Below are 16,310 nucleotides of genomic sequence, written 5' to 3' on the forward strand. Positions count from 1 at the left end.
CGCCATTGTTGCTATCCTCACCAGTTACCCACCGGCATACAGCTTGACATCAACGTGGCGCTGATTGGCTAATCGCTAGACCCCCAGTGTTCATTGGTCCGTCCATCATTTGGACGAGATAAATCGCAAATTCATTGAAGTATGCCAGACTAGAGATGCAAGCCTACTCAGTTGAGTGGGCGGGGTCTATGGTCTGGAACCAGGCTAGGCAAAAGGAGATATGTAATCCAACCAGAATGTTCTGGCTCTGTCCTGGGGCCTCTTACCAGTTGGACATGCCTGGAAAACCTCAAATATGAGGCACCCAGGAGGTATCCTGATCAGATGCCTGAACCACCTAACTCACCCCTTTGACACAAAGGAGCAACAGTTTCACTTCGAATTTCCTCTGGATGTCAGAGCTCCTTACCATATCTTTAAGGCTGAGACCAGCCACCCTATGGAGGAAACAAATTTCAGCAGCTTGTATCCATGATCTCACTCTTTTGGTGAGTACCTAAAGCTTATGACCATAGGTGAGGGTTGGAACATGGATGGACTGGTAAATCAAAAGCTTTGCCTTGCGCCTTGCCAGACGCAGCACCAAACCACATATTCATCTCATGCTCCATCCCACCCTCACTAATGAACAAGACCCTGAGATACATGAACTCCTTCGCTATGAGCAGCAACTCTGTCCCAAAACAGAGTGGGCAATCCATTGCATTCTGGCAGAGAACCATGGCGTCAGACTTGGAGGTAGCTACTTTCATCCTGGCTGCTTCACACTGGGCTGCAAACTGCCCCAGTGCATGCTGAAGGTGACGGTCATGAGGCCAACAGAACCACATCATCTGCAAAAAGCAGAGATGCAATTCTGAGGTCCCCAAACGGAACACTAAAATTATCCTGGCTGCACCTAGAGATCCTGTCTATGAATATCACAAACAGAATCAATGATAAGGGACAAAATCCACTGAGAACATGTTTGACTTTGTGCTGAGTATATGGACACAGTGTATTATCCAGCATAACAGGGTGAAAAGACACATAAACACTGACTTTTTAAAAATGTGAATGCTGGGGTGTTGGTGGCTTAGTGGTAGAGCAGGCGCCCCATGTACAAGGCTGTTGCCGCAGCGGCCCGGGTTTGAGTCCAGCCTGTGGCCTTTTGCTGCATGTCTCTCCCTCTCCCCCCTTTACACTTCACTGTCCTGTCAATTAAAGGCAAAAATGCCCTAAAAATATCTTAAAAAAATGTGAATGCTTAAATATCAAAATGTTCACTGCTGTGAAAAACACCAGCAAAATGCTTTTCTCTTCCATTGTATGGGAATGGAGGCAGAAAACTCTCGGAGGAATACCTCAAAGTCTGGTCCAGCTAACTTTATGCACTGCTGGATAGAACAAAGGAAAAGTGAGAAAATATGTTTTTGTTTTTGGTGTTATTTTTCTTGTATTATTTGGGTGGACCTCCACATAACACTGTACACTGAGCTGGAGAAACACTCATAGCTTGGCATGGCACCATAATACATAACTAAAGCATCAGGTGTTCTTTGCTTTCTGCTATTCAGGGACAAAAGCTGGCTGCAGACCACACCTCCCTTTACCTGCTGTCCTTTAAATGCAGAAGCCTGACACTGCACTGTCTGTTTTCTCAGATTGGATGAATTACTGTTGGAGGCTTCTAAGCAACTATCAGGCTGCCAGGTTTACCTACAGAGAGTATTTCTAGCAAAGAGGATTCAATGAAATCAAAAGAGTAGTTATAGTGGAAGTCAACTAAATTGCTGTGAACCATCTTTGAAGAACTGATTTGTATTGATATGGATTTCTTACAGCTGCCAGGTAAGAGTGATGACTCTGTATAATACACAGTAAAGTGTAAATGTGAATTAACCAGAACTGTGCAGTGATTTAAGCCTTTAGATGAACTGTATAATGCATAACAGCTCTGCTGTTTGAAAGCATGTCTTCAACAACCTGGAATAATGAAGCAGTAAAAATACAATATAAAATAAAGTAAAAAAAAAAAAAAAGAATTAGAATTAAGTTTGAGAATTGAAGTTGAAATATATGGAGAGATGAAGTGTCAAATATTAGCTCTGAAGGCAGTTAATCTCTCATTAAACTACAAAATGAAAAGTAGTTGATTGTCAGTTCCAGTGTAAGCAATGACAGCAGTTAGAATTCCAGCTAAAGTGGAAGTGCCAGAAGGAACAGATTTCAAATGCACAGTGGAAACAGCCTTGTAAATGCAATCATGTAGTCACTTGATGTTTATACGTGTTTGATGCTTACAATTATTTTATCAGACAGAAATGACACCTCAGTGAAAACAGTGAAGTAATGAAATCACTGCAGACATTATGAACAGCAGCTCATTTCCCAACAGTTCGACAGTGACTTTAAACTTTCTAAAATATTATAAAATATCAACACTGTCATTGAATTCAGAAATGTTCTGCAGTATCCACCCACCCCACACACATTTGTAAAAAAAAAAAAAAAAAAAAGAGAAAAAGAAAATTACTTTATGAGAAATTTAATTTAAAGTAAAAAAAAAAAGTAATTTAAATTTCAATGTACTTTAACTTCAGTTCATACTATAGTAAGCAGCATTGGTGGCTGATCATTAAAATATTGTACTTCTATCCATTTGAATAATATGCAAAGTGTTTAAGAGATAAATATCCTGACCACTAATGCCCTTGATGTGCCCTTGATAGAAAGATAGAGTGATAGAGAGAACAGACAGACAGACAGACAGCATATTTGATTTGAAATAACCTTGGAAGACTCAGATGATCAGTGGGACAGGTGAAGGTCATCAGAAAGTCAGAGTAGACTACCCTGACATCTTGAGTTAACAACTATTTCCACAACTGATTTATCTGTTTGAGTAATCTTTCAAGCAAAAATGTCCAACATTTGCTCGTTCTGGCTTCTCCAAATATGCATATTTTCTGTTTTCCTCTGTTTTATAATCTGAGTGTGATTACATGGACATGGATAACCCATTTATGGGGCTTATCCTGGTTATGATCATAATTGGGATATAGTGTTCACATGAGCACTGAAGAACTAGGTTATTCTTATTTCTCGTATACATTCTGGTTTCTTTCAGAGTACTCCAGCAAGCTTCAGGATTTTCATAAACAGAATATGGTGTTTACATGCTCAGATGCATAAACAGGATACTCCAAAAACCTGATCACAAACGGTGTATTCATGTCCATTTAAACACACTCACTGTATGCTGAACATCTTTGGGTTTTAAACTGTCAATCGAACAAAACAGACATTTGAAAAAATCACCTAGAGTCCATGTTTTTGCTATGGACATAACAACCAATAAAAATAATTGAGAAAATAGTTAGGAGTTTCACTGATGATGAAAAGAACTGTTAGCTCAACCCACTCTCCAAAATAATGTTGACACTGTACAGCCTACAAACCACAGATATGTTTCATTAGCACATTATCATATAGCAGATGTTTCAACACTGCTGTGGCTAATGTATGGTTAGGTTTAAGCACAAACAACACTCAGTCATAGTTCAGAAAAGATGATGTTTTGGTTTAAAATACTTGGTTTTTGGGGCACGATCCCTGCTGGAATAGCAGCAATGTCTCAGTAAAAAAAATAACCACGTATCATGGCACTATTCCTGGTGGAAAAAAAGCAATGAGAACTGCTGAGAACACAATAATGTCAAGCTTTGGTTTTGTTGTTTGTCTTTCTCGCACAGTGGATTGCAGCTTGGCAAGTGTCTGAAAATGTCCCCTCCAATCTATCAATAAAAAATCTAGTTTTATTAAGTGTTAGAAAGAGAGAATTTTTGGCTTTTTAATGATATCAGTATTGTGTTTTTTACTCCAAATATTAAGCAAAATCAGTCACATTACATAATGATTATTCACATAACACAGTAACCAAGCTGTGATTTTGAAATAAAGGTCTTCAAAGTTTGCTGTACGATGGCTGCATATTAGCTGCATTTCCAGTACCCAGAGGAATCTAAATTGAAAATCTCTTTTGCTTTTCCACTGCAGACAGTGATCCTATACCCATTTTCCACCAAATCTAGCCCCTGTACACAGTTTTTGAAACACGGGTAAACCTGCTAAAAATAGGCAACAGAGTCCTTTCTCATTGCCAGAGCTGTGTACATGGCTCTGCAGCAGACTAGTATGCCTTTGTGTGTAGGCTGTTTTTTTTTTTAGGTGTGTCATGTTCAAGCTGGAAAACTATGTCAATGTTTGAGCACTGCTTAAGCAACATTTCCGGAACAAAAAAAGAACAGGCTGGAGTGTTTAGAGCAGAGCAAGGGTGTAGTGCTGCCAGAGTGCACAGGAATGATGCTCTGCCACTTCAGCCATTTAGCACTGTTAAACAATGTTGATAGTAAGTCATTAAAAAGTCATAAAAAAGTGAAAGTACAGTGGTATCTAACAAATCACATCATGGTAAAATATGTCATAAAAAGAGTCTCATATTATATCATAAAGAAGACATAAAAAAGTCATAGTTTGTGTGCCTTTCTTGTGCGTATCTCAATCATATGCCACCTCTACAATGGTCAGTCTAGCTGTTCAAATTTCCAAGTTTCTTCCCCCACAATGCCCCTGGAGGGTTGAAACACAGATGATATCGACTGAAAATGGTCCCCCTCGATGGTGAATAGGTGATTACTGGTAGAGTTGTACCAGAGTGTGTGCAGTCCTAGCCAAACAGTGTGCTAGAGGAGAAAATTTTTACTGTTCCACACCTTACTGTTCCCTTTTTTATGCCTTTCTCGAAGGAATATAGAAGTTACTTCTCTGCAAAACCTTTATTCATTAAAAAATTAAGACAAATGTGAACACAAGCAGTCAACGTATGACGCTTAATGTCAACTTTCTGTACTTGACAAATTCCCATACTTGGTACTACGGGCACATTTCTGTTGGTTCCAAAAAGTTTTGACATAATATGCCCTAAAACTGAGGTCTGGCAGACAAGCTGTCAACCAGTTCAGATTCAGATGACTTTATTGTCCATTAGATTTGCATAAAATGGAAATCTGTCTTTGACACTGGCAAATAATACAACACACACCATACACAACAATACACATCATTTTATTCAGATCAGATACAGTATGATTGTTCCCATAGACTTAGCTAAGACATATTTGCTGACAAACATATGATTTGTGCTTTCAGACAGAATCATCAATAAATCATCTGGGGGGGACAAACAGCAGGACGACTCAGCAGCAGTCAGACACAGACGGCAGACACCTGCTGACTTCAGCAACATCTACAGCAAAGGTGAGAGCTAAGGTTGTCCAGAGTTGTGCCAGATTTGGTCCTCCTGACGGTCTGAGGGGCAGTCAGGACTAGAGGCTTCTATTTGTCACATGCTCCTTGACAAACCCAATCAAGTTGTAAACTGATCATGTTAAGCATGTTAAGGTGTTGTGAACATTCCTGTCTTTAAGCAGTTCTGTTATTGAGGCTCAAACCAGAGGATGATTGTAAACCAAACTTAATGCATCTTCAGTGGGTCATAAAATGCTAGTTTTGGGCTCATATCTAAAATGATTTTGGGCCATGTCACATAACAGAAGCTGGAAAATGTTAATACTGTAGTTGGTAAAACAGAGTACTACATAGTTACATAGTACCTCAAACACCTACTATAAATAAATCTGTAGCTCAAGCTACCTACAGACATTTAGGTCACACAGCTGGATAGTCATGAATGCTCTACAGTAGACAAGTGATGCATGAACAATAGCCTGGAAGTAGCCAAACAGTGGAATTATAATTTTTAGGTCTGTCACATGATCCCATTAAGCCCATAGACTTACATTATGACAGAGACGACTGTAAATCAGTGGATACATTTTTCCAGGCGTCACAACCCCTGTAAAATTATAGGTCTTACTCTCAGAATTTAATTCATTCAGTCTGATAATATTTGGAGAGTCTAGAAGAGCCACATGATTTAATGATTTTATCCACCCAAATTAGTGGAGGGCTACACCAGAAGTAGTCAGCTTGAATGAGCAGAAGTCTCTAGTATGCTTACTCTATTAGCCCAATGATGTGTAAGCAGCACTGATCATCCGGGTAATTTTATATGCGGCAGCTGGCAGTTTTTGGCCATATGTGCCACTGAGCAACTTCTATTGGAATGAATGGGGCCTCGCCTCCAGTGCTGTATCCACTTCTCTTTTTACATCTATGGCAGGTACAGCACTGGCAGCGGGGTCCCATTCATTCCTGTGAAAGTTGTTCAGTGGGGCACTAAGTGAAAAATGGTCCATATCTGTGGTATAAAATTACCTGGTTGATTGGTGCTGCCTCTGCATATCTGGGCTCATACAGCAGGCGCACTTATGGAGCCCGAATTTCCACCAGCCGAGCAGCTGACTTCTGGTTAAGATCCCTGCTAACTTGGGGATGAAATAATTTCACCTTGTGGCTCTTTTAGGCTTTCCAAATGTTATCACACCAAATGAATTAAATCTTGATAATGAAACCAGTCATTTTGCGTGAGTTGTGAAGCTCAAAAAAATGTATCCACTGATTTACAGATGTCTCTTTCCCAATATAAGTCAATGGGAAAAAGTATTTTTGGGCCCAATGGCATCATGTGACAGAACCCAAAAATTGGAGTACCACTGTTTGGCCACTTTGAAAATTTAAATCACTTTAAATTACCGGTAGGTTATTAGGTCCATAATATTCCCTAGCAACCGTTAGCGTTGGGTATCCAAATGACCAATGGAAAGACGTTTTATTACATCATCTATTCAACACATACCTCCATTGGGTGTCAGAAGTGTTCATCAAAGCGTGTAGAAAGTCAAAATTGTCAAAAGTGGAGATATGTGTTTTTCATCGGACAGCGACGAGGTGCTGGGCTAGCGACGCGTCTGCGACAAGCCAAGCTGCATAAAAGAAACATCATCATCAATCATTTGTAATGTGAAAGAGCTTTTAGTGTTTTTACTAGTTTGAATCAACTGGTCCATTTGATTGTGAGAGGTAGAGGCCACTGTGAATAGGTTGGCTCCTGGTTAAAACCTCCTGATCACTAAAAGAATCCTAACTGAAAGTTCACGTGGAATAAGTTTTATCTGGTTGCAATCTTCAATCCTCACCACTAGATGTCACCAAATCTTACACACTGTTCCTTTAAAGTAAATTAGGCCAGCTGGCACAGGTAATGACAGACAAAATCAAAATTTAAATAAAGAATTTGATGATCAACCTGTAGTCTCCTCATAGTATTAGGTTGAAAATATGATGCAATTCTCTACACACATTTTTAATCCATTCTGTTTCAATAACCTGCATCCAGCTAACATTTTGCAACTTGCTTACCTTAAAAATGTTTCCTCATTCCTGAAAAGCAATGTAATGCGAGCGGCATTATATTGCTGTTAAAACATATTTGCTGCAGGTGATAAGAATTATATGAACATGATTTCTAGGAGACAGTGATTTCAGTGAAACCCAGATGGTAAAATGACACTTTAATTCTGTTTCAACGGTATGAGTAATATATCTTCTTTCCTGCCAGCTTTGTAAAGCTTCTGTAAACTAAATATGGTCATGCAAACGCATTCCATTTTCAGACAACTGTCATTTGAAAGAAATGTGTGTGTGTGTGTGTGTGTGTGTGTGTGTGTGTGTGTGTGCGCACGCGCAGACCTGCTCCCAGCTTCAGGTGGTGAGGAGATGACCAGAGGATTTCTACAGGAGCTACTTAACATCCTGTTGAGTTATATCAGCAAATCAACTCAGAGGAGCTCCAAGGTACTAAACTGTTTCTCTCAACAATATATCCTGTACAGTATCTCAACACTGCTCAGTGACATTCAGGCCTGTCCAGTGTATCTGCTTGACAGGGAAATATAAGCATGAAAATAAAGCATAGTACTTAAAAAGAGACAGTTAATTAGAAGACAATGCACTTCCAGAAGCAGTTATTCAGGGTCAGTGAGCACTGCTGGTAGACATGAAAAGGAACTAAAGACAACAGATGAAAGCGCAAGACACATGATGCCCGATACATACATGTAGGTATGTATATTTCATCAGTTATGTTGTCCCAGATCACAGAGTGCCAGGAGTTCTTTTTATTTACTCTACATCCAGTGAGAGAACAGATTTGGATTGAGAGATCCAATACATTTTACAGTGTATCTCCTGTGTGTGTGGGGGGGCAGTCAGAGAAAACACACAAGATCTCATGAGATGTATATTTGAAATCAGCATAGGCTGCTAGGAGTTTGAAAGGACAGAGCAGAAAGCATTAAAACTATCAACAATAATAATACTTCCGCTAGCTATGAGCAAATGACAGACTCGGTAATTTGAATTGCATTTTCTAGTCGTCCATCCACTCAGAGTGCTTTAACACTACATGCTGCCAACCTTACAAATACTGTACGACCCGCTCTGCCTCCTGAGCAACAACCGCCTCAAATGATGGCAACAGAACTTGGCAAACAGGCAATCAGCCCCACACAGCCCCCAGATTTGTGCCGACCTGCTTTTATTACCCACATCTATGGGCATGTGTATAGATGTTTTCCCATGCTTGCAGAACTTGACATTGCGAGCGTGGAGCTATCCCCACACAGTGGCCTGCCAAACTGAGCACTATTCTATCTGCAAATGAGCTTAAATTGTAAAATAATGGCAAATAACAGCAGCAACTCCTTTCTTTTTTTAGGTCCTAGACTTCCACCACCCTCATCAGCTAAAGGAGGGACTGGAGGGCTTCAGTCTGGACCTGCCCGACCATCCAGAAACTCTGGAGCAGATACTAGTGGACTGTAGAGACACACTCAAGTATGGTGTCAGTACAGGTGTGTGTGTGTGTGTGTGTGTGTAAGAATACAGAAAAGTGATCAAAAATGACATTATAAACACGAATACTGTACAAAAGCAACAAAATGTATGCTTTTCTTTTCAATCAACCAGTGCCCAAATTTTGACCACAGTAGCAGGCAGCTGAAGGGAGAGGCTTACTGTTGGTGCCGCAACCAGTACTGAAAGCCTCTGAGTATTTTTTACTGCAGCTAGCTTCTAACTACACAGTTACAGCTGCAGTAGCATTCAGAATGGAGGCCTTGTAAGTTGCTGAACCCCCTGCGTCCCTGTATCCTCATATGAAGAGATTACATTTTAGCTTTGCTGCACCTTAAACTTTATTTTGCCTAGCATACACCGCTTGTCCTCATTCGTGGACACTTTTTTTGTGCCATCTACTGGTAGCAAAAGCACACTACACTTATTCATGTAAAAACAAGGTGGCAGCCATCTCTGCCAAGTCAGTCTACAGCCAATCCAGACACAAAAGTGGACAAGGTACAAAACCTTAACAAATTTTAGTGTTGAAACATGTTAATTAATTCAAAATGATGTTTGCAGTTTAACATGGCATACAAATTTGACCAATGTTAACAACAGTAACAAGCTAAGAAGCTGTTAATTAGGAAGTACTCATTTTAAGACACTGGGACTCTATTTTGGATTATCACAGCATTTCACACAGGCCAGTGGGTGTGAGAGACAGTTCCCAGAGACAAAAAGAACAATCATTGATTAAAGTAGAGGATGTCATTCTAGAGTTACAAAATGAACAAATCACAAAGCTTTCAGGTATGATGCTTTTTTTTTTTTTTGGCAATTTTGCTTTTGCACAGCCATTTACAGGCAGTGTAATTACCAGTTTTGAACAGACTTGATTTGAGACTTGAACAGTGACCCCTAACCCACAGAGTTACAAAAACAAATGTTGCACTGAATGTAGTCTTCAGATTCAGATTCAGAATACTTTATTAATCCCCGGGGGGAAATTGTTTTTGTTCCAATGCTCCGTGCAAAGTAGAAATAGAAATACAGCATGAATGGAAACAAGAGATTAAGATGAAGATATTAATAAAATACTAAAATAGACAATGAAATAAATAAAATAGAATATTAAAGTAGACATTAAAATAAAATAAAATATTAAAGTAGACAATAAAATAAAATAAAATAAAATAAAATATTAAAGTAGACAATAAAATAAAAATAAATAATAAAACAGTAAAGTAGACAATCTGAAATATATACAATATACAATGAAATGATTGTAGCATTATAAATGAAATGAGAATGAGTAGTTATATTGTTTGTTTTGTTTTATAAATAGCCAAATGAGTCCGATCATCAGAGGGAGGAGTTGTACAGTTTAATGGCCACAGGTAAGAATGACTTCCTGTGGCGCTCAGTGGTGCATTTAGGAGCAATCAGTCTCTGGCTGAAGGTGCTCCTCTGTTCGACCAGAGCGTTGTGGAGAGGGTGAGAGCCATGCTGAAGTATCGCCCGCACCTTCGACAGCATCCTCCTGTCTGACACTGCTGTCAAAGGGTCCAGCTCCACCCCCACAATGTCACTGGCCTTTCTGATCAGCTTGTTGAGTCTGTTGGCATCGGCTACTCTCAGTCTGCTGCCCCAGCACACCACAGGAAACAGAATAGCACTGGCCACCACAGACTCATAAAACATCCTCAGCATAGTCTGGCAGATGTTAAAGGAGCGGAGCCTCCTCAGAAAATAGAAGTGGCTCTGTCCCTTCTTGTAAAGGACTTCAGTGTTCTTAGTCCAGTCCAGTTTATTGTCGATGAACACACCCAGATACTTGTAGTGTTCTACGATGTCCACGTTATGCCCCAGGATGGAAACTGGGGTCACTGGTGTCCTCGTTCTCCTCAGATCCACCACCAGCTCTTTTGTCTTTTGTCTTTGATTTTTTGTCTTTGTTTTTGAACAAAATGTTCAGCTGTCAGACTTTTTTACACACCAAAACTACTAACTTTTCAAAGACTGCTTAGTTGCTTAGTTTTAATTTTTTTTTTTTTTTTTTACATGTCTCAAGTCCTATAGGTAGGAGAATTGTAAATGCACACCACACAAAAGCTCAGGTCTCAGGAAGTAAAGTGTCTGTATGGTCCTGTTTTTTTCTTTTGGTGTTTCTCATCCATTTTAACAGGGAGACTCTCAGTGTTGTTTTCTCAGTGTTAAGTTATGTGTTTACACAGAGATGCAGCCAGTCACACAAGTGCTTAGGGGTGCATACATAACTTGGAACTGGCAGCTCACAATGAGAAGTAAGAGTACTCATGTTGACAAAAATCAGAAGTGCTGGTACTCAGCACCAGTGGGTATTGAACCTTTTCAGGCACTGCAATATATACTTTCCAGCTTTGGTAAACGCCACGCAAAAATCAGAAGCTAAACTAATGATCTGTCAGAAAAGTTAGTTCTGTAAAGTGAAATTGATACAGTTCAATTTACAACAAAATAATTAATTAAGGAAATAATGAATATAAAAAAATGATTTACTACTACTGCCCCTAAATCTGCCAAATATAATTATTCACAGCTTTAGAATTATTACTCTATCCAGAATCAACGAGGAAGGGGTACAAAGAAGTAAAATGCTTTAAGTTTGCATTGCATTTAAGTGCTTTATATGGAGATTGACATTACAACAACGTGATGTGTTTTCAACTTCTTAACAATTTGCACACAATAAGACGCTACAACAATATTCCACTCAGCAGTATGCTTAGCTTAAGCAGCATTAAGCCCCTCCAAAAGCATTATGTACACAAACACAAACTACATCAAATTCAACCTGCAAACATTTGCAAAACTTTTAAACAGCATCAAGAACACCATACAGCAATACATATGTTTCACTCATCTCTTTTTCTGACTGTCATGTTATATAATATGGCAGCTAAGAAATCCTGTCATGCTGTGTAATCCAAATGAGACGGACTCACCATACATTAAATTAATTATGTGGAAGTCACTTTTCTTGCTTTCTTGTCCTCAAATTGAGCTGCCAGATCTGTGTAATTCATCAACATTTTCCTCAGTGGATACAACAGTGGGCTCACACAACATGTCCTGTCACAGTGATGTACGCACTTAGCTCTTGATTTGTTTCAACTTTTGACAGTTAAACTCTACAGATGCCACAGTCTCACAGTTATTTGTCCAGTGCTTTTGAGGAAAAGGGCTCGAAGTGCTATAATTGTTCCCTTTGGACATATATCTGTGATTGTCTCCAGCTTCTGAAATTATGTCCTGTATATGTTTTTACCTTCAGTGCTTAGGTCTTGCAGTACCTCTGCAGATCAATATCTTCCATTTTACAGTTTAATCAGATCAAAATTGAATCCAAACATGTTATCAAACTTCAGTGTCTGTTAAATGAATGTAGAGAGCCTGGAGAGTCTGTTCAGCTCAACCATCAGGTTGGTTCAGCTCCACATCTGGGATCTTAAACCAGTAGGGAAGAAACATATAGTTTTCTTAATGTAATCATTATTGTTACAGGACAGACAGGAAATTCACTTTGAAGCAAGTTAAGTTACAAAAAGCAAACAAAATAACAACCCTGCATTGTGGGCCTTTATGAGGCATGAGCCCCTGTGCAGCCCATCAATTGTACACCCCCTCTATTTCCTGACCTATGACCTCTGACTTTTGTTTTTCCAGGCCATCCACGTTTCTTCAACCAGCTATCTTCAGGTCTGGATGTGATCGGTGTAGCAGGCGAGTGGTTAACCTCTACAGCCAACACTAACATGTAAGGTCTCAACATCAGTGGTGGAAAGTAATGAAGTAGTTTACATTTGGGATATTGTACTTTTTACAAAAGTATTTTTGTACTGTTTGTAGCTGTCTTTTCTGTGCATGCGCTGAAAAAATAATCTGGCATTAATACATAGCTCTGACTCTGTAAATGAGAGACAAGTGGCTTGGACTGAGTTATACAACACTATGCCAGCTACTGTCTCTCTCTTTTATGTCCTTGTCTTTGCCCATGAGGAATGGACCTACGCCATGATCGTAAGAAATATTACTAAAGCTGCCGAAGGAGCACTGATGGGAGGGGTGTTGAGTGGGTGTTGAGTTCAAATATCAAGAGTCTTTTTCCAGAATGGCTGTCTCCACCTTTAGGTCCTCAGTGTACCACATTGTGTGCAATGTGCTCTGCTTGATGCATATGCTTTCACAATGGGTGACTTTCCATCATTTATTCCACACTTTTACCCACACCTTACCTCCTACAGTGAAGGGGAATTGTTCACAGATTCCTTCCTTGAGTTGTTGCACATGCTCTGTGTGCTCTGTCACTTCAGCTCTTTACATATTAACCTCCTAGAAGTGCAGGTTTAAATGTGCCACTGGACTCAGCTCTTTAGTGGTGCATTCTTTACACTACCTTACTTATCATAAACCTCCCAGACTCCCAGCTTTTAGCAATCTTATAAGTTTAATGCAAGCTAGACAGTGAAATATGGATCTAATAACCTTGGGTACAACATCAAGTTTGATGTATGCAGACTGTACAATGACAGAGCCTACTGAATCACAGGCTACGATGTACAATGCAATAGTTTCCCATACTGAGTGTACAAGGATGCTGCACGGGATATTACTTCTCCAAATGTGAAGCACAACATAGAGGATCACATTATTAAATAATCTAAAGTTTTGTGGGCACTATATACTGCGATGTGTCTGAGTGTGTGTTTGGTAGCTGCTAGGCTGCTCACCTGGCTGCTGCAACTCTGCTGCTATTTCCTTCCATGCTCCGTCCTTCTTTTTGTGATCATGATACGAGCTGGAGGAGACATCATACAGGCAAGGCTTCTGCTGCCACAATTCCACAAGGTTTTCCTCTTTGCTGGAATCACACACATTTATTTTAATATGTTTTGCCTCCATGGCAAGCTGCTATTCATCTGTTTGTTTGGGTTTAGCGCCAGTGTGTTATTCCATGCTGCACTTCTATTGGTTAGTTAGTAGACGTAGGTCCTAAGCCACACATACAGTGAGATGTTCATCCCAAATTTCTGACACTGTCAGAATTTTATCCCAGGCTGTCTTTGATGTCTTTGAAGACTGTGACAGAGGCCATCCTTGAATCTCTCTCAATGTGTGACATTGGACCACCATTTTAGAGCCACAACCAAAGATATCACTACGTTCCTTTCACGTTAGTCATCTTTCATCTGGGACAGCTCAGAATTGCACAGTGTATGCTGGGCTTAAGGGATGCTCTTAAGATATATTTGCAATAGTCCAGAGTCGACAAAAAATGACCACTGACTGCTGAACATTTTGAAAAAAGGGGTTTTTCTAATACAACTAAATTTCAGAAAACTAAATATGAGATGTTTACAAGAGGCCAGCTTTAATGTGATTTCTTTGTCTTTACTATATGATAATATACAATATGTAATATACATTTCTTTACCAGGTTTACATATGAAGTGTCTCCTGTTTTTGTCCTCATGGAGGAGGTTCTGCTGAGGAAGATGCAAAGCATTGTGGGGTGGTCTGATGATGAGGGAGATGGAATCTTCTGTCCAGGTAATACATGCAACAAAGGTATGGCAGAAATGACAGAAATGGGTGGAGGGATGAACTGTTATTTTAATAACAACAGTTAATCATGACAGTGAAAATTTCAGTTTCAATGCCACCTTTGTTTTGCCTCAAAAATCCAGGGAAAGTTCAACTACTATATATCAACCACACATTAACCATTGTTGTCAGTGTGTGAACTCTTAGTTAGTACACCTGTGGAGGTATTTCATGGAACTGCATTGCATGTGTTAGAATATGTGCTGCCCTAACAATGCACTCTCAGATTCTCACTGTGCAACACAAAAATAAATTTTTAAATTGTAACTTCCAAAATTATACAGTATCAACATACAGTTTATAGTGTATACTAGTAGTATGGAGCTGAGACACAACAACAAACTAATGAAAAGAGGCACAGCACACATATAGATTGTGGCTGCTACTTGTCCTTAAACTGTGCTTTCTGTGTTCTAAAGGAGGCACAATATCAAACCTGTACAGCATCCTGGTGGCCAGATATCACTTCTACCCTGAGGTGAAGACCAGAGGAATAGGAGCTTTGCCTCGGCTGGCCCTCTTCACCTCAGAACATGTAATTACACCTCACACTGAAACTATTACGCCCTCTGAGACTGTAGGAGTATGTGGATTAAATAGCTGTGATCAAATGCAACCTCACACTGATCTTGTGATGAGTTTGAGCACTAAAACATTAACCAAAATTTGAAAAAACTATAAAAAAAAATTACAGAATTTTGCCACTGCCATGGGTGTTTTTGGAATTTGTCATGTAAATCTGTTTATGGCACAAATTTGAGTTCAAGTTAGTTAACAACAATGACCCTTATCATAAGTTGATCCAATCATATTTTTAATACAGTGATACCAGTTTTTCATTTATAGTGGGAGCACGGAGGAATTAAATGAATTCCATTCCTGTCTACCAACCATTACTTTATCTCTGGTGGGGACACAAATTAATTGCTTAAGCGACTGTGGGCTGCTCTTCAATGGAGATCAATTACCCAAACTAACTGACAACACTTTTGATCAGACACAATGCAGGATCATTCTATGTTGAATAAATAAAATGCACTGTCCCTTTCTGAACCAATACAAGACTTGTCCCGTATTTTCATGCACAGGATTGTTTGAAGATAATGCAAACAAGCTCAAATAATGGTAGTATTGGTGGAGACTTGTCCCTACTGTTCATATGCAAACCTATGCCCTTGGCAACAAGGGTATTTCCTTCCTTGAATGAAGGGTCACTAAAATCTACAGGAAATCAACTGATAGAAACTCCTACATTTTAGCTGCTATAATAATAATAATAATAATACATTTTATTTGTATTGCACTTTACATTTTAGCAATCTCAAAGTGCTACAGAGCAGGAAAAAAACAGGCCTCTTCACTGAAAAAAGCCTGCCCTATAGTCAGTTTCTCAGAGCAAGACACATCTGTGAATTCTTGAATACTTATGCAAAGCATTTATATGAATGGTTTCAGTAAAGTAGTTACAAAAGGATTTCATTGAGTTGGTCTTCAGAGAGCTCACAGTACTGAGCAGGGCATGACTTTGGTACACATTCACAGCTCAGTCTCTGAAGAGAGAAGCAGCGCTCTCACACTTGACATGTGCACCTGGGAATTTATTCCTGGAACTAAACAATGCAGCTACTGCCTTCAGCTAAATGCATTTGGTAGTGATTTGTAGTGTCTCTGAATTAAGACAGATGAATAGCTGTGTTTTCATCCATTCAGAGTCACTATTCAGTAAAGAAATCTGCAGCCGTGCTGGGGATGGGCACTGAGAATGTGGTCATGGTGAAATGTGATGAAAGGTGGGTAAGTTAGACACTCACAAAGTACACATGTCT

The 16,310-nt window shown here is 39.4% G+C and overlaps 1 protein-coding gene across 1 annotated transcript in view; it reads left to right on the forward strand.

Moving 5' to 3' along the window:
* The first annotated feature begins 1,659 nt into the window (after positions 1–1,659).
* Positions 1,660–16,310, forward strand: part of gad3 (glutamate decarboxylase 3) — a 25,711-nt gene continuing 11,060 nt past the window's right edge. The window contains exons 1-8 of the mRNA XM_033649593.2: positions 1,660–1,830; positions 5,191–5,298; positions 7,691–7,797; positions 8,720–8,855; positions 12,547–12,637; positions 14,318–14,430; positions 14,904–15,019; positions 16,195–16,274. Of these exons, the coding sequence (XP_033505484.1) occupies positions 1,809–1,830; positions 5,191–5,298; positions 7,691–7,797; positions 8,720–8,855; positions 12,547–12,637; positions 14,318–14,430; positions 14,904–15,019; positions 16,195–16,274 (773 nt within the window). The 5' untranslated portion in view covers positions 1,660–1,808. The remainder of the gene's footprint in view (positions 1,831–5,190; positions 5,299–7,690; positions 7,798–8,719; positions 8,856–12,546; positions 12,638–14,317; positions 14,431–14,903; positions 15,020–16,194; positions 16,275–16,310) is intronic.

The sequence above is a fragment of the Epinephelus lanceolatus genome, chromosome 12 (assembly GCF_041903045.1).
Source record: "Epinephelus lanceolatus isolate andai-2023 chromosome 12, ASM4190304v1, whole genome shotgun sequence".
NCBI classification, from domain to species: Eukaryota; Metazoa; Chordata; class Actinopteri; order Perciformes; family Serranidae; genus Epinephelus; species Epinephelus lanceolatus.